At 39.0% G+C, this 22,498-nt stretch overlaps 2 protein-coding genes across 6 annotated transcripts; both read right to left on the bottom strand.

Annotated features, from left to right (window-relative positions):
- Nucleotides 1-417: 417 nt before the first annotated feature.
- On the bottom strand, nucleotides 418-6,930 carry LOC119787662 (reticulocyte-binding protein 2 homolog a-like). Its single transcript, XM_038291644.1, has 4 exons — nucleotides 6,856-6,930; nucleotides 3,739-4,194; nucleotides 3,118-3,294; nucleotides 418-432 (listed from the first exon to the last, which is right to left on the bottom strand). The coding sequence occupies exons 1-4, from the start codon at nucleotides 6,928-6,930 to the stop codon at nucleotides 418-420; spliced, it is 723 nt and encodes a 240-aa protein (XP_038147572.1).
- Nucleotides 6,931-7,260: 330 nt separating this feature from the next.
- eef1db (eukaryotic translation elongation factor 1 delta b (guanine nucleotide exchange protein)) lies at nucleotides 7,261-22,498 on the bottom strand. 5 transcript variants are annotated; one of them, XM_038291661.1, is made up of 11 exons: nucleotides 22,391-22,498; nucleotides 22,249-22,347; nucleotides 17,258-18,504; nucleotides 16,757-16,874; nucleotides 15,036-15,107; nucleotides 13,233-13,295; nucleotides 12,872-12,959; nucleotides 9,650-9,762; nucleotides 9,355-9,552; nucleotides 9,068-9,262; nucleotides 7,261-7,378 (listed from the first exon to the last, which is right to left on the bottom strand). In XM_038291661.1, the coding sequence occupies exons 1-11, from the start codon at nucleotides 22,448-22,450 to the stop codon at nucleotides 7,340-7,342; spliced, it is 2,292 nt and encodes a 763-aa protein (XP_038147589.1). In that variant the 5' UTR covers nucleotides 22,451-22,498; the 3' UTR covers nucleotides 7,261-7,339. The 5 variants fall into 5 exon arrangements, with proteins under 5 accessions (XP_038147589.1, XP_038147592.1, XP_038147591.1 ...); XM_038291664.1 differs by lacking the exon at nucleotides 22,391-22,498 and adding an exon at nucleotides 19,483-19,540 and having other exon boundaries at nucleotides 22,249-22,349; XM_038291663.1 differs by lacking the exon at nucleotides 13,233-13,295 and having other exon boundaries at nucleotides 22,391-22,465.

Genomic DNA, 22,498 nt, shown 5'->3' with positions numbered 1-22,498 from the left:
CATTTTGTGGGAAAAAAAGACGTTTATGTGCGCCTTATAGTCGTGAAAATACGGTATAATTATTCAGTTTGACAAAGGGTGGTTAGTAACGTTTTCCAGCATGAAGAGAAATTCTAAAAGTTTACATGTGGTCTGCTGTAATTTGCATTCTGAAGTTGGTCTATAGGGCTTGGGCGTCATGACGTATTGACAGACTACTGCCTACGACTACCGCGTACTGTACTCCCTCTCAGCCGTGTTTTAATTTGATTAATTTCACCTTAACTTGATTTCAACCATGGTAAACCGTTGCTGTATTGTGGGCTGTAAAAGCTCAACACATGATCGCCATGGGAAAAACATAGAAAATGGGTTAACTTTCCACCGCTTTCCTGCCTGGAGCAACCACAGAGACCAAGTGTCAAAGATTAAGAGTCGTCAGCTAGCTTGGAGCTGTAAGACGACCAAACATAACTTTCCACAATATCCCGATGTCATTGAGAGTGTGTCCCTGCATTTTCATTCTGGTACGTTAAAGATGCACGGTTTTATTGTATAGCCTACATTGTTTCTTTCCTTCAAGGTTGGGATCTTGTACGGGAAAATAATAAAAACGGCAGCGGGAAAAGGCTCAAATACATGAGAAACCCGGAGGGTTTAGGGAGGGTTGGCAGTTAACGTTACTAACTACACCTTTGAAACACATAGCAGCTAGTTAAAAGTACATTACATGCGTGAGTGGTTGTTAGCACTAACGGTTAGCAGTTACTAAACTAACAGGTTCCAGAGCCCGTCTGAGCACAGCTTACCTTTGTACGGATTACTGTGTTCCCACTGTTTGCTGGCTTTATGATCTGCAGCTCCTGAACCCATCCATTTGTGAACTGCACATGAGACTCCAAGGACTTGTAGCTTCGGAACTGTTTTGAAGTATAGGCGCTCACTCATCGGTGCTCCACTCATTGTTTGGAACTTCATATTGATCCAAATTTTTAATAATGCTGATTTTGTCAACATACCGGTCCCTGGCTTCTCTATTTAATGTGTCCCGGTAAATTCCAGATCCTTTTTGGGATTTTAACATCTTTTTTCTCTCTACATCTATGTCTCTTCGTTCAACAACAACGTTGTATCAGAGCCATGTTTACGTTAGCGTAGCCATCAACAGGGCCGCCACGTCCCACAATGCAACGCGGATCCCAAGCCCTATTCTACCTCACATGCATTCCTCATATAGGACAGACAGACAGACAGACAGACATTGGCCACATAAAGTTTGTTTAATCCATCCATCCATTTTCTTACACGCTTATCCCAAGTGGGGTTGCGAGGGGTGCTGGTGCCTATCTCTAGCTGTCTACGAGCGAGAGGCGGGGTACACCCTGGACAGGTCGCCAGTACACAGAGACAAACAGGACAAACAACCATTCACACACACACTCACACCTAAGGGGACTTTAGAGAAGCCAATTTCCTAACAGCCATGTTTTTGGACAGTGGGAGGAACCCGGAGTACCCGGAGAGAACCCACACATGCTCAGGGAGAACATGCAAACTCCATGCAGAAAGACCCTGGGCCTGGAATCAAACCCAGAACCTTTTTGCTGCAAGGCAGCAGTGCTACCCACTGTGCCACTGAGTAGCCTGTTTGTTTTATCCATTAGTAATACATTTTTTTTTGTGGAATTTTCCCAATTTCAACAAAAATCATAATTTCTTCACCAGTCCGGTCTTAAGACCTTTGCACCAGTGCTTTTCAGCCTCATTTTAGGATCCTAGTTAAACTACATGTGCACTTTTATAGAAACCCAAGATTTATTTGCTCACGTTAGACATCAAAATAAGTTTTCACACCCAATGGTTTCTATAGCCCCTTGTACATCCAAACTTTTTCAGTTTTCCATTCCCCATAACTGAATCAACCCAAGCAGGTCTTTATAGCATCCCCGGAGTTCTTATCCCGTCAGTCCATATGTCCCCTGCTAACCCCTGTTAGTTCACCTTTATTCGTTAAAATGTCACTGTTAAAAAATGTATCCATCCTTTTCACTTATCCATTTATCCCCTTAGATTACTCCTTCCGGTCCCTCTTAATTCATTCAAAAAGGTATATGTAAACATATACACTGGCCAGTCGACAAACAACAACACAGATCAGACAAACACATTGCGCAGCCGTGATAACCGGGATCATAACTGATGAATGCCATCATCGTCAACCTGTTTATCTCTAAGCTGTTTAATATTTTCATCTTTTTGCACCATTTGCCTCTTTAATTCCTGAATTTGTTGTTTTAATGAGGTTTTCACCTTCTCATCGTCAACCTGTTTATCTGTAAGCTGTTGAATATTTTCATCTTTTTCCTCGAGTTGCCTCTTTAATTCCTGAATTTGTTGTTTTAATGAGGTTTTCACCTCATCGTCTACCTGTTTATCTGTAAGCTGTTGAGGTTTTTCATCTTTTTGATCTTGTTCCCTCTTTAATTCCTGTATTTGTTGTGTTAATGAGGTTTTCACCTTCTTATCATCAACCTGTTTATCTGTAAGCTGTTGAATATTTTCATCTTTTTCCTCGAGTTGCCTCTTTAATTCCTGTATTTGTTGTTTTAATGAGGTTTTCACCTCATCGTCTACCTGTTTATCTGTAAGCTGTTGAGGTTTTTCATCTTTTCGATCTTGTTCCCTCTTTAATTCCTGTATTTGTTATGTTAATGAGGTTTTCACCTTCTTATCGTCAACCTGTTTATCTGTAAGCTGTTGAATATTTTCATCTTTTTCCTCGAGTTGCCTCTTTAATTCCTGAATTTGTTGTGTTAATGAGGTTTTCACATTCTCAATGTCAACCTGTTTATCTGTAAGCTGTTTAATATTTTCATATTCTTGCTCGAGTTGCATCTTTAATTCCTGAATTTGTTGTTTTAATGAGGTTTTCACCTCATTGTCAACCTGTTTATCTGTAAGCTGTTTAATATTTTCATCTTTTTGCTCGAGTTGCCTCTTTAATTCCTGAATTTGTTGTAAAAATACGGTTTTCACCTTCTTACCTACCTGTTTATATGTAAGTTGTTTAATTGTTCTATTTTTTTTATCTTGTTCCCTCTTTAATTCCTGAATTTGTTGTGTTAATGAGGTTTTCACCTTCTCGTCGTCAACCTGTTTATCTGTAAGCTGTTGAATATTTTCATCTTTTTCCTCGAGTTGCCTCTTTAATTCCTGTATTTGTTGTTTTAATGAGGTTTTCACCTCATCGTCTACCTGTTTATCTGTAAGCTGTTGAGGTTTTTCATCTTTTTGATCTTGTTCCCTCTTTAATTCCTGTATTTGTTGTGTTAATGAGGTTTTCACCTTCTTATCGTCAACCTGTTTATCTGTAAGCTGTTGAATATTTTCATCTTTTTCCTCGAGTTTCCTCTTTATTTCCTGAATTTGTTGTGTTAATGAGGTTTTCACCTTCTCAATGTCAACCTGTTTATCTGTAAGCTGTTGAATATTTTCATATTCTTGCTCGAGTTGCATCTTTAATTCCTGAATTTGTTGTTTTAATGAGGTTTTCACCTCATTGTCAACCTGTTTATCTGTAAGCTGTTTAATATTTTCATCTTTTTGCTCGAGTTGCCTCTTTAATTCCTGAATTTGTTGTAAAAATACGGTTTTCACCTTCTTACCTACCTGTTTATATGTAAGCTGTTTAATTGTTCTATTTTTTTTATCTTGTTCCCTCTTTAATTCCTGAATTTGTTGTGTTAATGAGGTTTTCACCTTCTCATCGTCAACCTGTTTATCTCTAAGCTGTTGAATATTTTCATCTTTTTGCACCATTTGCCTCTTTAATTCCTGAATTTGTTGTTTTAATGAGGTTTTCACCTCATTGTCAACCTGTTTATCTGTAAGCTGTTTAATATTTTCATCTTTTTGCTCGAGTTGCCTCTTTAATTCCTGAATTTGTTGTTTTAATGAGGTTTTCACCTCATCGTCTACCTGTTTATCTGTAAGATCTTGAAGTTTTTCATCTTTTTGCTCGAGTTGTCTCTTTAATTCCTGTATTTGTTGTTTTAATGAGGTTTTCTCATTTTCATCTTCAATCTGTTTCCTCTTTAATTGCTCAATTTCTTGTAGCACTGAGGTGTTCACCTTCTCAAAGTTACCCTGTATATCTGCAGAGTGTTTAAGCTTGTTATTCTTTTGATTGACTACGTAGGTTAATTCCTGAATTTCCTGTATAAACGAGTCTATAACTCTCTCATTTTCAACCTGTTTATCTGTAAGATCTTGAAGTTTTTCATCTTTTTGCTCGAGTTCCCTTTTTAACTTGTCAATTTTTTGTAGGTTATTGGTGTTCAGCTTCTGGTAATCTTTAAGTTTTTGGCTATTTTGAATTAGTATCTGACATGCTGCTCGGAGAAGACTAATCCGTGCCATGAGAAAATCTTTTTCCTTAGAGAGCCTGTCAACTTCAAGTTGGAGATTCCTTTTATTTTGTTTCCTGTTTCGCTCAAATGTAGTGCGAAGCATTTCTATAAAATTTTGAGATTCCTGGTTGTCTTTGCTCTGGGAGCTAAAACGCTGACTGCCCAGAGCCATTTGAATGATGTGAAGAAATCCTTTTTCCTGAAGATTTGGTCAAAGTGAACTGTTAACTTACAGTTTGTCTTTTGAAATAAATCCTTTCCTGTCCTGTAGTCTGAACTCCTGTCAGGGCTGTCAGAATAATCAGGCTGAACAGAGCAAGAACTGGAATGATCAATTCCTTTAAGCCACGCCCCTGAATGATGTCATAGCGTGTCGCAATTCCATATGTAAATTAGGGGCGTGGCATGTCGCAGTGTTACATTTGGGCACTCCATATGTAAATTAGGGGGCGGGGCATGTCGCAGTGTCACATTGGGCTTTCCATATGTAAACGTGGTGGGGGAAGTTTGAAAAGTTTATTTTAGGGGCAAAATAGATTTTTACTACAAGTATCAGTTGTGTGGTTTTTTTTGTTTGTTTGTTTTTTTTTTTTTTTTTTTACCTTTTTCTGTTCTTTCTACTTTATATGAAATTATTCAGACAAATAATTTAAAAGCTATCCATTTTTAGACATGACGTGATGTGAACAGAAAACTCCCGCCTCAGAGTTGCTCGTCAGAAAAAAAAAAAAAAAAAGTTTGCTAGTCAGAGCAGATGCTAATTCTGCCTCCAGCAGAAATTAAGTGACTTTTCATTGGTGATTCTTGAATCGCCCTTTATTATTTCCCTGATTGTTGTTTTTCAGCTTCTTATTTTAATAGCTTTTAAATTAAAAAGCCAATTTATTGTCGGTAAGGTTTATCACAGGCACACTCAGTAGTTAGACAAGCGCACCCTTTCTGAGGCTGTCGTTCTATTGGCTGGAAAGGTTGCTAGGCGACGATCCGATCCAATCTGAGAGAGAGAGCAAAAAAAATCCGCAAGCAGAGCCTACGGGTTTGCAAGCATAACCGAGACTCGAGCAGAGCGTGGTTTGTGCGCGAAGAGAAGGAGGAGAGGAGAAAATATCTGTGCAAGAAGCATTCAATCTGAGAGAAGAAACAAAGATTTGAGAGAGTATGAGCATTATAAGTTTTGAGTGCAAGAAGATGAAATTCTTTTCTCAAATTGAAATTATGTTCTCTTGCATTATGGCAGGATAATTCTCCCATAGAAAACATCCGTTCTGACACGCAACAGGCAGCTAATATTAAAATTTAATAAACTCACAGATCATCAATTATAATTATCCTAACAATCCTGAAATCTATCATGTTGCATTTAGAATGCAGACTCTGAGGTGCATTTTGTGGCGTCTGTTTCTCCGCTTTTCTGTTTTGAAAGTGAGAAGAGCTACATGCTGCAATCAGAAAGGACACCGAATCTCACAAGCGAGTTTTTAGATCACCATTAAGGTGATCACCACTGATGCATCTTCCTCTATGTTGGCTACGAATGACTGTCCTGTTTTTGCTGCACATTTTGCCTATTTAAAATGTTTGCTATTGAGAGTATTTTACACTGAGTTATACTGTTGCAACCATTCTGTATTTCTATGTTGTTGTTTTTTTACATTTGATTGATGATTAATTAACATCTCTGATATTTATTTATCCTCAAAACTAAATTATTTTTATTAATTATTATAAAATTATTATTATTAGCTGTGCCTTCAACCCACTGGTCTGTCCTATGGAGATAAAATGTATTTAATCTCCATATTAACAACTGTATGAATTTTAATATGAATATTAAAGAAGTGCGTCCTTATTTATTTCCTATTCAGGTGGGGGATCAGCCAAACGGCTCTCATTGTTGATGCAATCTTCCCTCCTTAGGATGCTCCTTTAGCTCACTAACAGTCCTCCCTAATCCTCTTACATTTTCCACTTAATGATCTCTCTTGAGGCCTATATTACTTTGTGAATGACTATCTTTCCATGAGGTATTCTAGAATTACACATTTTGTTTTCCTAAATTCTAAAGCCAAAGAGCTACTTTTAGGATATTCACAAATGCTAATCACTTTTTATTTAAAATACATATATTTTTAAATAAATGGTGCAAAGGCTGCCGTCTTACCTATGTTTAAGGTTTATTTTAAGGTATGAAAGTTTAATTGTACACCAGGTTGGATTAACTTTCTTTTATATGTGGTATCTGTAAGAACTGCAGGTCCCATCTGACCAGCAGTTGTCAGCATTGCTCCTTCTTAAAATGCATTTGTGAAACCTGTACTGTATGTTTTCTACTTCACATGTCATTCCGCTGAAGACAACTCTCCCTCCTGATGTCTGGTGTGCAGCCAATTTATGTCCCATAGAAACCAGTCAGATCTCCAACCTTCAGGACCTTCCTAGGTGGGCTTCTGGGTTAAAAAGGTCTCACTCCTGCAGGGCATGGAGGCTGATCAAACTGCTGCTGCTCCCTGCAGATGCGTCTCTGAACGACATCCAGCATCATCTTCTGTAATCCAAACTGACCAGGGGTGACACACATCTAAACATGAGCTCAGTACATAAATAATGTATATAATTTTCTCAAAAGTAGAGCACAGTTTGTTGCTACATTTTTTTATATTTTGAGTATTTTAATAAAATAACAGAATAATCTATTCTTTATTTTGCAGGCTGTAGGTAAATTTGGGTACGCTTAAAAAAATGACCAATTAAGGAGCAATTTAAGGGAATCTAAAATTCATTCTGATTTTATTACAACAATGTTATAGTGCATTAAGGGACACCAGTGGAATGCTGCTCACATTTGACCACTTTAACCACACAAAACAAAAACTTCAGTGCAAGAGTTTTTATTATTTTCAACCGTTGACACAATCAGCAGAGAAAGTGAGCGATGAAGAGACGCCACTGAATCAGATCTTGTTGAACGCTGCTACATCCACACTTTGAACCTAAAACAAGAAAGAAAGATGGAGAAATGTTATATGACTCAACTGCAGGAATTTCTTAATTTTTTAACATTCGGGCCACATGAAGGCCTTCAGTCAGTGAGACAGGTTCATTGATATGGAAATGGTCATTAGATCTACTGACAAACACCCAAAGTATACAGATATAAATGCTAAGTACTTAAATGCAAACTTAAAACCTAATTTTTAGCTTAAGGATCATTTAATGTTGAATTGTGAAGTTTTATTTTTCTTACTTATACTTTCATGCCGAAAAGGTAACATAAAATCGAAAACTGTAGACAGGTTACATGTCTTAGTTTGATTTTTTCATCATCTAGGCCCCAAATGCTAAATAATTCCTGATTTTACTTTGCATCTTAATGCACCGATGTTAGAGCTTGCACTGGAACTTATAGCAAATTTACAGAAATTTTGTTCATTTTTAAATTTTTTTTGGAGGTAATGACTTAGGAAAAAAAAAATCCTCCCAGACCATTGACAAGAAAAAAATATTTTTAAAAAGCATTTCATTTGTGTAATCCCTTGACCTATTTTAACTGTCATAAATGAGATAGATATAAGTAAATATTTCATATAAAAAAAAAAAAACCTTTTGACAGAACGCTTCTCTATGTTTAAACATTGTGGTTAAATACTCATCTTTACTATATTTTAACACATCTACAGTCTAAAAACTGGCAGTGACAAACACGTTTCTGATTTCACTAAGCAACTTCACAGGTTTAACAAAGATTCAGAACCTTGAGATATCAGGACATCGATGGTGATTCAGAATTTGTAGTTAGAACAAACTGAAGCCAATTAGATATGTGACTGTTTATCTGTGTAAATGTTTGTTGTCTGGTTTTATACTGACATAATAAATATGCTGATGAAGATTCTCAGTCATCCAGGTCATAGTCATTCCGTAAAAGTTTAAAAAACACAGTCCACTGGACTTCATTTCCAAGATTTTAAGACATTTCGCTACTTCTCCAGGAAGCTTTCTCAGTTCAAAAAATTTAAATAAGTAGCAAAACGTCTTCAAATCTTGGAAACCAAGTCCAGTGGATTGTGTTTTTTAAACTTTTATGGAACATAATAAATACCAACATAAAATAATATCTATTTACAGCAGCAGATTGTGGTCGAATCCAAAAGCTCACACAGCTTCCTCTTCCTTTTAGGGCCAGTACTTTTGGAAAATGTTTACTGCATCCCACTGTTCTGATTAGTGATTTCTACTTCAACTCTGAATCTTAACCTAAAGAAATGTTGAAATATAACACTGCAAATAAATCTGATGAAGTCTTTATAGATGACAGACTTGAATATCAACTTTATTTAACTGTTCCTGGACCAGTGGGGTTTGGGGTTTAGGGTCAATAATATTATATTTACCCGTCCATGCGGGTGGGGGTTTTGTGTGTGTGTGTGTGGGTGATTTGAATACGATCAAGTAAAAAACAGTCCACCCACCCCAATCACCCGCCCGTCCCCCCCGGTCCGCGAAAATATTGTCTGACATATAGCGGTCCGTGGTGCAAAAAAGGTTGGGGACCGCTGCTATAGAGGATAGAGTTTTGTTTTTTTAAAGTGGAACTAACCAAAAAAAAAAATCATTCCTAAAAAGGAAATGTTCTTTTTACTATTTTTCTCACATGTACTAAATACTCTCCAAGTACTTACATAGTCTTCGAACTTGGTGATCTCCTCCTCCAACAGGTCTGTTCCCACCTTGTCGTCTTCTACCACACATGCGATCTGGAGCTTTTTGATGCCGTATCCCACAGGAACCAGCTTGGACGTCCCCCATAGCAGACCGTCTGCCTGCACCGAGCGCACGCACTCCTCCAGCTTAGCCATATCCGTCTCATCGTCCCACTACGACAAGGAGGAGACAAGGCACAAGTTAAACAGAGAAAATATTAAGTTGGTAGATGTTTATAGAGTAAAGTGAGTTTATGCAAACTCACAGGTTTAACGTCCAGCAATATTGAGGACTTGGCGATGACAGCAGGCTTCTTTGCCTTTTTCTCTGCATATTCCTTCAGCCTCTGCTCTTTAAGTTTCTCTGCCTCTTCATCATCTTCATCACTACCGAACAGGTCAATGTCATCATCTTCGTCATCATCGTCGTCCTTTTTAACTGGAGCGCTGGCCTTATGCTGGCCCTGGGAGAATGAGTGAAAACTTAGCTTAATTTATCCCAACCAGTTATCTTTATAACATTTTCTAATTGGTGGGAAAAAGCGATCAAAATTGGCTCACGTTTGTGTAGGGGACGGAGGGAGCAGGAGCTGGGGCTGCAGTGACCGGAGATTTCTCAAGAACAGCCACTCGACATTCCAGTTTGGAGAGTGCCGCCCGTAGGTCATCTACCACTAAAGAAAACAGGATGAGCGTAGGCATTAATTAAACAGGAAATGTCAAATACTCAGTACAACAGATGATTCACTATAAAGAAAAACCATCATAAAAGAGAGAATATGCCGTTTACCAACAGTCCTCCTTATAAAGTTTTGGAAAATATGTCCTGAGTGCTAGATGTGAACCTTCATGTATCCTCTCTGTTCCATTTGAACTTTTTTGGACGATTAAGAAATTAATATTAAACAAATTGGTAGTTTTTGAAATTTAAATACCTGACAAGTTCAGGGTCTTAAAAATGATTTAGTGCTGAAATTAATTAGAGGATGAATTTTCCTTTTTTATTACAAGCTTTTAACTCTTACTGCTTTTAAATGTTTTAGCAGTTAAATAATAGACTAAGTTATATGGAAAGTTAACATTCAGGGTATAAAACATGTGACTTTCAAATCCAAAATGTTGTGACTAATTTAATAACATCCTCTAATACTCTAAATATAGATTTTCCATTTCAAACTCTAAACCTCTCCAGAAGGAAATTTATCTTTTTTTTGAGGGGCATCTTGATAAAATTACTTTTTTTTTTTACAATTTACCACATAAGTAGATGGATAGCGCAACATTTAAAACAGATTCCTCTTATGATGATGTAGACATCTTTAATAAGGTTTTCCTTGAAACAGGTTTTATCTTAAAACTTTTCAAACAAATGATAAATTAGTGGCACAAAAATAAATAAAAATGTTTCATGGACATGTTCATTAATTTGAAAATTTGTATCGAAATTACAAATTAAATCAATTTTTATCATAGAAAAAAAAATTTAAAACTATAGTAAATATTTAGGTGTTTAAAAGTGAATATTTTACACTCAACAAAATGAGAGGAACTTTTTCGACATAGACAATAAAACCTTTTCCCTCAAATGTTGTTCAGAAATCAGTCTAAATCTCAGATGGTGATTACATCTCCTACGCAGAGATAATCCCTCCCAGGGGGTCTTGGAATTTGAACAGTCAATATCTGGTCTGATCACCATTTGCTTCACATAAAGCAACACATCTCCTTTGTTTAGAGCTGATCATCAATGTTGGTCCATTCCTCTTCGATGGCTGTGCGAAGTTGCTGGATATTAGCAGGAACTGGTACACACTGTTGAATACGCCGATCCAAAGAATCATAAACATGCTCAATGGGTGACATGCCTGGCGTATGCCGGCCATGCAACAACTGGGACATTTTCAGCTTCCAAGAATTGTGTACAGATCCTTGCAACATGAGGTGAGGTTCTTGGATGTATGGCACAAAGACAGTGGTAGCAATTCAAAATTTACCCACTTTCCTTAATGGGCCCTTGGCTGGTCCCCTGCAATTCCTTTTTAAACCTTAATATTTGTACTACAATATTATGTATGATTATGTATGTCATGATTTGTGGACATTAAGATCTAAAGAGAAGCATCATCTCCTGGTCAGACCCTGTAACTCATAGAAAGGGTGAAGTCAGAGTAAAAAAATGTTGGAGACTGGGTCACTCCAGTGGCTTGAAGTTGGAGGGGATTTTCGGTGGGAGTTGGAGGGAAGTTGGCTGCCAGTCGGCTGGCGTTTGCCTAGGAAGGGCCATTTTGAATGGCTGCTGCTGTATGGGATCAGGATCTCATCACGTATCTCTGTGCATTCAAAAACCATCAATAAGATGCACCTGTGTTCTTCTACCATAACAGATGCCTGCCCATACCATAACCCCACATCTACCATTGGCTACTTTGCACAACAATATCAGAATACCGCTCACCCACTGTCTGCCATCTGCCCTGAACAGTGTAACCTGGGATTCATCCGTGAAGAGAACACCTCTGCAACGTGCCAGACGCCAGCATGTGAGCATTTGCCCAATCAAGTCGGTTACGACGATGAACTGGAGTCAAATGGAGACCCTCGATAAGGGCGACAAGCATGCAGATGAGTTTCTCTGAGATGATTTCTGACAGTTTGTGCAGAAATTGTTTGATTAATTAAAATGGTTGTTTCAGCAGCTGTCCGGGTGGCTGGTCTCAGACGGTCGTGGAGGTAAACATGCTGGGTGTGCAGGTCCTGGGCTGGTGTGTTTACACCTGGTCTGTGGTTGTCAGGATTATTGGATGCACCGAAAAATTCCCTGAAACACCCTTGGAAACGGCTTCAGGTAGAGAAATGAACATTCAATCCACGAGCAACAGCTCTGGTTGACATTCCTGCTGTCAGCATGTTTAGTGCACGCTCCCTCAAATCTTGTGACATCTGTGGCATTATGCTGTATAATAAAACTGCCCCTTTCAGACTGGCCTTTTATTGTTGGCAGTCTAAGGCACACCTGTTCAATCATGGTGTAATGAGCATCTTGATATGGCACACCTGTGAGGTGGGATGGATTATCTCAGCAAAGGAGAAGTGCTCACTATCGCATATTTAGTCTGGTTTGGTGATAATATTTTAGGGAAACGGTGATTTTATATATATTTAGAAAAAGTTATAGATCTTTAAGTTCATCTCATGAAAAATGGGAGCAAAACCAAAAGTGTTGCGTTTATATTTTTGTTGAGTTTGGGTTTCAGAGTGCAGTCCTAATTTTAATAGTCAGATCCACGGTTATCACAAATTAAAAGATAAGAAATTATTCAACAACCTGTTCTAAAGATTTTAATTCAGGACTAAACTGGGACATTATGTCTGTATATTACATTTAGCCTTAGAGAAAGGAAATGAGTGGATGCAAGTAGTTTTTCAGCTCATTGAAAGTATTCATAGAGTCCATCTTTCTAATAAAAAAATAGATAAATAGATTCAGCCAAAATAAAGCACCAAATGTCACTTTTGAGTGATGTTTTTTTTTAAATTAGACAAACCCTTCTCATTAAAAATAAAGTTAATATAAATTTACAACATGTCCATTTTTGGTTTTCTTTCAGAGAACTGTTCTTTCACTCTGATGCTTCAAAAAAAAATAAAAATACTGAATAATACATAAAGCCTGAATTATGAATTTGCAATTTATTTGTATATTATACAGGAAATAATACAATATGCCCCAAAAGTTCAAGGACAGATGCTGCATATATGGGAAACTGAAGGCGACAAACAGACCTTTGTGTAAACTCTGGTTCTCCAGCTCCAGGCTTTTGATCCGAGAAACGAGTTCTCCCTGATCGGCTGCATTGTTGCTGCTGTTGTTCTGCAAACGAAGGACATTAAGAATAAAAAGGTTTAAAGAACTAAAAAGAAGTCAACATGGCAGCCTCTTCAACAAGACAGAGACTGAAGAAAAACAAGTTGTGAGAAAGCAGGCAGAATTACAACAGTGATAAAGTTGATGCTTCTACCAAACTGGAAAGTCTTCCACACACTTTGTGGGATTTGGATTTTAAAGAACTGGCTTTATAAGGCCACCTGTAGATAGAGCAGCAGAAGGTGCTTCCAGTGACACACAAGACTGGGAGGAACTTACAGGATGGGACTGTTGGGTCAGGGAAGCTTGGGAAGACCCTTTGTTACGCAGCGTATTCTTCAGCTTGGAGGAGGGGGTGCAGGTATGGAGCAAGGAGAGCAAACGGCAGGAAAATTGAAACCAGGGAAAGGGAAATTGAATAAAGAACATGAAAAAACAAAACAACTGAAATTTGAGGTACATGGAGTTATTTTTGTGAGGGGGGGGAGGGGGGGGGGGGGAGAGAATTCCAGAAGAAAAAGTTATTCTGAAAGGGGGAAATGGCTTTGAAAGTAAAATTAATATATTTTCACACTGATGGCAAAAGCTGATGTTATTTGAGACTGAAGAAAAAGTTTTGAGAAAAAAATATTTTGTCATTGAATAAATAAAATAAATTGACATTTTGAAAATGATTTCCAAGGGAAAAAGGCTCTCTCAAAAATGGCTGGCATCATGCTTGTTTAATGCAACTTATTGTGTTTAACAAGTTGCACATGACACATTTCTCACATCGAGCACACTTATTCTCCCTATATTTTTTCATGCGCAAATAAACACCAGTTTTTGCCATCAGTAAATTTTTGTGCTTTTAATACAATTTTCCCCCTTCAGACCACTTTTTTCTTGAATAAAAAAAACCCCAAAAAGAACTCCATAGAGACAATGAAGGAAATCAATCTGAAAGCAAATAATAACCAGAGTAAAGAAAGGGGCGCATGCAGAAAGCAACTGAATCCAGTGGAAGTGAACACTGCTAGATTAAACTGATGAAATTAGTGAAAAATATCCCATTCATTCAAACTAAAATCACCAACAAGTCTGCAGTCAGACGACTGGAAACCATCCCTTTAAAATTCACCTGTTAGCCAAGCATGCTGGGGATGCCTGAAAGGGCCTTCTTGCTGTCTATTCCTCCTTTTTGGTCACCTGTGAACATTTGTTTTCCTTCTAATTTGAGTTTTTTCTAGTTTGTGTTTTTTTTTTTTTTTTAGGCTTATTCTAGATTGATTCACTCACTATAATATTAGTTGTTAGTCATCATTTATAAGATGTTCCACCCCCCAGATCTTAATAAAGACGAATAAAAATAAGCTGGGACTTTTTTTGTCACCTTGGTAAATGTCAGAGCTCAGTCTGTCTTAGAAGGTAGTGCTTTTCTACTTTTGGCTACTTTAGAACACCAGTGAAATGTAAAGTAATAGAAAATATAGGTAATAGTATGTTGAGACTCCAAAAGAGATCTGATTCTTAAGAAATGGGTGCAACACAGTCTGTCCGAGTAGCGCTGCCATATGATGATGTCATAAGAAGGGGCAGGGCCCCGAGCAGATCTGACATCCCAAGCAGTCTGGTACATTCGTCTCCAAAAGGTGTCGGGTGATCAACTCTTAACCCGTCTAAACAGGTGGCAGCTTAGCGCAAATGTTTTAAGTGGCAAAGAAGAAATATGTCAGAACTAATAAACTAACCAGTAAATAGATTCCTATTTTAAATTACATGGTATTAGATTAGTACCTGGACTCCAATACTCGACAATACTGATGCCAGCATTTTCAGAATTGGAGACATTTCCAATACTGGTAAACCTTAGTTAAATTCAATAAACACAGGAGGTGAGATTATACTGGCAAATGGTCTTATCATTTTATGCCATTTAAAGCTAATGATTGCAATGGTGCTCCGGTTAAAGGTTTCAGTTTAAAATAAGATAGCATGCAAGGCAGAAAAACTCTCAAATAAATTCTGTAGAATAATTAGACATGTATTCCATGGGGGGAAAGGTTTCAAATGTGCATGGTGATGGCTTTTATAAATCCCTACCCCGGCTAGAGATTTCTGGATGTTCTCCCGAGCACGAGCAATGTCCTGCAGGATGGCGTTAGCTCCAACATCCTGTGAGGAAAAACAGGAAATGTTGATGGACTTTTTACTTTGAAAACATTTCATTAGAAGACACAGATGATGGTTGAATATGTGCCTTCAAAATCAGGTTTAACAGAGAAAGAGTCAAATCTTTTGTCTCAATGATTTTTCACCAGACTTAAGCTCCTGTCACACCTTGCTGATTAAGACAGCGTATGCCCGACGGCATACACTGTACTTTCTATGTACTTTTTAAATTTTTTTACATGCAAATAGCGGATCCTTAACAAGTCCAGAACTTATGTCCAACTAACTTATGCATAACTCACGGCACTGTACGAAGCATCAGTTAAAGCTGCTCCCCAGTCTGCATAGAAAGATGTCTTTGAAAGCTGTATTAACCTGGCTACTGTTCAACCCCCACCCCCCCAAAAAAAAACAGAATAAATAAAAAGAAAGAAAGACGGTTTGCAGCCGCAGCAGATTCAGCATCATGTCTGCTAGTAAGTTTGCTGGTCGTGGGCGTGAACGCAGGGAGGATCCATCACACTTACCTTCTCGCTCACCCTATGATGGGGATGCTGCAGTATTGAGGAGAACAGACGGTTTCCTCCTGTGAACCCCCCTTTTATACCAAAACGCTGCCAACTAGGGTTGTCAAAAGTATCGATACTGAAACGTTGTATCCGGATACAATACTCATTTTTAAAAGTATCGATACAGTGCCACCACCAGTGGCACCTAAACAGTCATTCATCTAAAGTGCAGAGTAGAGGAAAATGCACTTTCAGAACACTGTGTGATTGAATAATTCTACGCACTTTTCAGTTTCACACTTTTTCGTAAAAGGTGCAGCTGCTGAGAATTATTTTTGTTTCTTAACCGGTTTGGCTAGCGTCATTGTTATGTGTGCAAAACATAGCCAAGGAAGGAACACTTAATTTTAGTTTTATATGGTTTTTTTTTCACAGCATACAACCTTTATTGTATTTATTTATTGTATTTTATTTATTAATGAAAATATTTCTGTAGAATTTTGGAGTCTTTGTTTTTATCCTTTTGGTATCGAAAATGGTATCGAGTATCGAATATTTTCCTTAATATCAGTATCGAGTTGAAAAGTTTAGTATCGTGACAACCCTACTGCCAACACACCATTATACAGTAGCTAGAAGTTAGAAACACGTTCAGCGGTCCTCTGGAACACGTCAAATACGTTGGAGATTTCTTGGAGAACTTTTTGATAAGTTACGCATAAGTTATGCACACGTTACTCATAGGTTTTGGATAAGCTAGACGCCACGACTTCTGAGTAACTTACACTTAATGTATGTAAACGATCAAATAGCTTACCTGAAACGTATGGCCCACGTATGCCATACACTGTCATACGTCAGGAAATTTTGACAAGGTCTAAATCATCAAGGTGTGACAGGGGCTGTAATATGATAGCAAATCTGCCTCAGCTTCCCCGCTTTTTTTCCACACAAAAAAAAGACCATAATACCTGCATTACAGTGACTGAGCTAATAACACTTGCAGGACAACGCAGTAGAACAAATAATTTAGGATTTAAAAAAGGTTGTAAAAAATGAAAATTAAACCATTCCTGCAGGTTATGATCTACAGCTTCTCTAGCAGTGCTCTCTAAAAACTGAAGGACTAATTTGAATGGTTACCTGCGAGCTTTGTGATGAGCCGTTCATTTGCTCATAGAAGCGTCTTTCTGCCTCATCGTAACGCGGCTTCTCAAACCAGATCTTCTCCTGAGCCAAGAAGTTCATTGAGCTCATCTTTCTATGAGAGAAACGGACATTTAAGCACAAAGAACAAAAAAATACTGTTACGATATGAAGCTTATAATGACGTAGTATGTATTGAAGCTCTGCTATCAACTTTAAACATTTTACATGGCCTTTTAATATGACTTTCTTACAAAACCAAAACCCAAGTGCAACTTAATGCTGGAAGGAGGATGGGAAGAAATAAAGCAAGTCTGGTAGAAGAGTCACCCAGGGAGTTAAAGAATAATAACAAAAAAAGGAAATGAAAGCATGAAATACAATGAATGAAAGAAAAAAACAAAAAGCGAAACTTAAAATAAGGAAGATTAAAATAAAATGTGATGAAAGATGAACTGAAACATCTGGAGCAGCTCCGTTCCCCCGGTTTGGTCATACTTGTCCCTTTTTGCCGTCTTGGAGGCGGCTGGTGTCTTTCCTGCCTCTGGCCTCTGTTTCTTCTTCACGGTGCAGACTTTATTTGAACCTCCGCTGTGAAAACGCTTCTCTGCAGCATCGTACTTCCACTTGTCCAGCCACACCGGCTCGCTGTCTTGGTGAAGGAACAAGCACACCCCTGAAGCTTCTTCAATCTCCAGGAGCTCAGCTGGTTCTTCTTCCTCCTGAATTGGGTGGAGGGCATGGAAGACCTCGGCTTTACACTGCAGGATTGGCCGTTTCTCCTCCTCCGCCACATCCTCCATGTCCTCTTCTTCCTCCTCTTCCATGAGGCTATGAGGGTGGTCGCTTGGTCTGGGGGTGGGGCTGCAGCTTTGTCTCTTGGAGGAATTGTTAGCATACATGTTCTGGTAAAAGGCTGCTTCTGCGCGATCGTACAGAGGTTTGTCGAGCCACACCTCCCTGAGCAGCTCCACCGGGATACGAGGCAGCCCGTTAATCGACTGCCGAGATGTTGGAATGACAGGCGTAGCAGGAGTTGGGGTTCTAGACTGATACCCTTCATCAGGGGTTCTGGAGGCCCTGGGGCGGTTAGTCGGAGGGGGGAGCTCAAGCGAGTTTGGAACGGACCGTGGAGCAGATTCTTCAACAAAGCGGCGCTCTGCTTGGTCAAAAGTCATCTTGTTGACCCACACTTCTTCCACTACATGGTGGCACGCTACCTGATCACCATGGTGACAAGTCAGTCCTGAGGTAGATGGAGTCACGGTGGAAAGCGTGATGGAGCGTTTCCCTGAGGGCAGATGTGAGCGGCTGGGCTTGGCGTTCCGTTTATAGGCGTTCACCAGCCAGCGCTGGTAGAGGCTCTCAGCCCGCTCATAGACGCTGCATTCAAACCAGACGCTGCTGCACTCTGACTGCAGGCCCATTAACACAGCCTGATGGTCAGGGGAATGGCTGCTGCCTTCTACGGTCTTTTCTTTAGTTTTCCCTTCATCCACCTTTCCCTCATTGGCGCTACCAGGATTGGATGAACGTTTCCTGCGACGTCTGCTTTTCCCACTGCGCTTTCCGTTTCCATTCAAGCTGCCGCTCTCTGGGGATGAGGAGGTCGTCTCTCCGTTTCTTTGGCCCGGTTCTGTCTTTTTCCTGCAACTCGGGGCTGCCTTTGTGGTCTGATCCAGCTGACTTTGGCTGGGAGGCTGCTCATGCTCCGACTGGTCCTTTACAGAGATCTTCTTGGACATCTTTGGACCATTGTAGGACAGAAAGAATAACAGGTACAAGCTTTTGGATTAGTTAGAGGCAAGAGAATGAAGGCTTCATTTTTAGGAGCTAGATTAATGGTATATTTTACTCTGGAACGGACCATAATGCAGACTTTAAAACAAAATCCACAGGCGAGTCCATGACTAAAACAGCAGCATGCAGACAGCCTACAAGTCTCCATGCAGAATAACGGGGTTCATGGGATGCAACTTGGTAAATCTGATTATTAAAGGGTTACAGGCATTCAGAGTCCTATATTAGCCGTGATAGATTAAATAGTGAAATTAATACCACAAACCTCAGTGTATTTTATTAGGATTTTTGGTATCAGAGGGGGCAGGTTCTGGTCAGAACAGGGTTGAATAATGAGAACAGAGTTGAAACTAAATACCAGCCAATCATGGAAGGAAGCAGAAGTTGCAGAAAAAAAATTAAAAACCCAGATGGATCTTCACCCTCCATACGGGAAAACAACACCATGTATAAAACTGAAGCTATAATACAACTGTTTATATCAGAGCTTTTAAAATAGAGACTAAAAAATACCAGCATCTCCGGAGCCAAATGTTTTCAGTGCAGTTCAAACTGCATGGAGCTGAACAGAAATCTATTCTAGTAGATGGTCTGTCACATTAAATCCAAATAAAATGCAAGAGATTTGTGGTAAATTATGAGGTAAACATTAAAGAGTAAAGACTGCATGAGGATCAAAACCCAGAGCTACTCTTAAATCTTTACGTACTATAAAAGGTTACTATAAAAACTTCCAGAATACAGGATTAATACTAATGTATGAGCATGCAGAGAAAACCTTTCATGCAATTTATCAACATTGCAGCAAATCCGACATGCAAATCATGCTGGTTTATAATATCCCATAAAATACAGGCATTTACTTACTGAAAAATAACTGATAAGCTAAAACTAATTCCCTTTAGGGAAAATTTTTAACTCACCTTCCTTGGTAAAGGTGTAGCAGTCAAGCTATAAACAAAGTGAACCCCTCAACACGTTCTTTTCATCCAGTTAACCGCAAGCAAGTGAAAAAGAGATTTAACAATCACCACCTTGTTAAGTTTATAAGACAATTACATTACATGCCATGAGAAGTAAAGGTTAAAGCAATCCAATTTGTAACTCTCTTAGAAACTAGTATGTGCAGCTAGAGGAAAAAGAGGTGTGCTATCTTATATAAGTCATTGTTCCAGATTAAAATGTGCTATTACCAAGAATCCAGGGCTCAATGTTTACCAAAATATAGATCAGAATAAATCCCAAAGCTAATTTTTTTAATTTACCCTGATTTACAGTAATCTTTTGGTAAATCAGAGATTAAATTTGAACAATTTTTCTTTAATTATGGCAGACTGGGCTTGATTAAGCCTTATCCTTTAAACTACACGTCTTAGACTAAATCCATGGAGAAGAACTGAAAACTCTGCTCATCTACAGCTTCTTTTAGTTTCAGTCTAGTCTTAGTCATAAAGGATTATAGATATATAAATAAGCATTTAATCAGAAATCCATCCATTCATTCATTTTCCGCCAAGCTTTATCCCAAGTGGGGTTGTGAGGGGTGCTGGTGCGCATCTCCAGCTGGACCCTGGTTAAGTCTCCAGTCTATCGCAGGGCAACACAGAAAAACAACCATTCACGCGCACACACACATCTAAGGAGAATTTAGAGAAGCCAATTAACCTAACAGTCATGATTTTGGACTGTGGGAGGAAGCCGGATAGAACCCACGCATGCTCAGGGAGAACATGCAAACTCCATGCAGAAAGACCCCGCGTCGGAAATGGAACCCAAAACCTTCTTGCTGCAAGGCAGCAGTACTACCCACTGCTCCACTGAGCAGCCCTTGGTCAGAAATATTATTTAGAAATTGGCATAAAGGTTTTATTCCAGCCACAATTGTAATCTTCACTAAATAAATCCAGTTGTTTGGGGCTTTTAATCACCTAGCATGAAAAGCCTGAAAATACTTACCTAAACAGGACAAATACATTCTCCCTGCCTCTTGTATAAACCCTAAAAAAAAAACCTAATTTAGACCTTCTAATGTTAAGGAATGCAAACACAATCATAAGAAACTTCACAAGTCAGTTTTTGTCTTTATCAGAGCTAATCCTGTATGTAGTGATGTTATGTTCTGTGCTCGAAGGGCTGGTTGTACTACTGCAGCAGTGTGTCGCAGCGAGCTTGACGCAGACATTTTTGATTTATGCTCGATATTGAAAGGTGGTCTGCGCTACACGCTGTGATTCTAGATACAGCCGAGGCGGTGAGGAAGTTTGTCCGACAACGGAGGGACATGACGACCAAAAAGAGCGAGGATCCAGGTGGAAAAAGGGTCCCATCGTTCTCGCGCACCTCGCTCTTCTAGCTGGTCCAAGTTCACAAGTTGTTTTCCGCAATTTCGGTCATAAAACAAAACAAGCCAACCTCCTGCCTGCGGCACTGTCTGCGGTCACCTACAATTTGGGATAGGTGCAGCAGAGTGTCAGCGGAGGGGGCAGGGACATCTTTTTGTTCACAGTGACACCTACGCAGACGACCTGGTTTCGAAGTATAAATCAGCCTTTAAGCTGTATGAATGCAATTCACAGAGGAGATCACATACAAGTCGCATATATTTGGAAATGTGAACGGCAACACACAAAAAAAAAAAAACATATTTCACAAAAAAATCTGAATTTAGCATCAAGGCCTGCAGTGTGAACGTAGGCTTAAAGACCAGTTTGATAAAACAATTTCATACAAGAAATATATATAATTAGGGGGTCCCTGCTTCATCTCGCCATCAGTTTGGGGCTCCTTGGCCTGGAAAACGTTGAAAACCTCTGATGTATGTTACAACTTTCCGATTATGATTCCTGCTTAACATAAACATGTCATTTTGTCTTGCTTATGGTCATAGATAGATATCTGCACCTGAACACATCTGTGTTGTAGTTACACATCTTCTGAAGCTCAGGTCTGTTAATGGGCTTCACTTCACAGACCTCCATAAGTCATTCTCTCCTTTATGCACTTTTTTCCTTCCATTAAATCTCTGATTAATATTCTTTTTCAATGGATGACTGTCGACAACTGTTTCCCTTCCCATTATGTAGTTTTTAAATAAAAAGTCAGTGGCCTCAAATCATTTAATACGTTTTCTAAGGAGGAGGGTAAGTTTTTAAAAAAAATAATCTCCCAAATCATAATTTTCTCAATTAACTATGAATCAATCTCTAAATAAAATAATGAGTTTCATTGTTTGAAGTGCGTTATTAATATTGATATGAATATGAAGCTTGTTAAATAAAAATAAGACAAACCTGTCGCTATAAAAGGAAGCAACGTCCTTCATCTGAAGCAATAAAGAGCCTCATCATGTCAAAGTGCGTCCAGCCTGCTAACCTCAACATTAGCCATTTAATTCACTGTCATATCGGTGTTAGCTCGCGCTAAATGTCCCCGTCCGAACATTAATATACGTGATAAAACTAAATTAACAGTTTTAATATGAATGTAGACTACTAGGTACCAATTTCAACCAGCAGCAGCGGCCATTCACGCCGGTTTTCTGAAGGCGTGCCAGTTAGCAGCCTGCTAGCCTCTGCTAACAGGCTAGCACCTTTATTCTTCCCTATAAACACCCAGTGTCCGAATTAACATTTTCAAAAAGCATATAAAACATTGAGCCATATCTGCCAGTCAACGTTATCGTTACTTACTGCTGTGTTTTTTGTCTTTGTTACGTAGTGAATGCAGGCCGGTGGGGAAAACTCGTGTTCCTTCAGCCGAGTGTGTGACGAGGAGGAGGAGAAAGGAGGGACCTGGATGACTGAGAACCTTCATCAGCGAGGAGAAAGGAGGAGCAGGGAGCAGCGGTGGAGGAGTGTGAAATCGGAGCATGTGGGGAGGGGGACTTGTCATTCATTAATACCCCCGCGTGTTTGTGCTGAAATTATACCATTAACAGCA

This window comes from Cyprinodon tularosa, unplaced genomic scaffold, assembly GCF_016077235.1.
Source record: "Cyprinodon tularosa strain WSP-4 unplaced genomic scaffold, ASM1607723v1 ctg30, whole genome shotgun sequence".
Taxonomy (NCBI): domain Eukaryota; kingdom Metazoa; phylum Chordata; class Actinopteri; order Cyprinodontiformes; family Cyprinodontidae; genus Cyprinodon; species Cyprinodon tularosa.
Note: the sequence above shows the minus strand (reverse complement) of the source record. Positions and strands in the feature narration are given on the sequence as shown.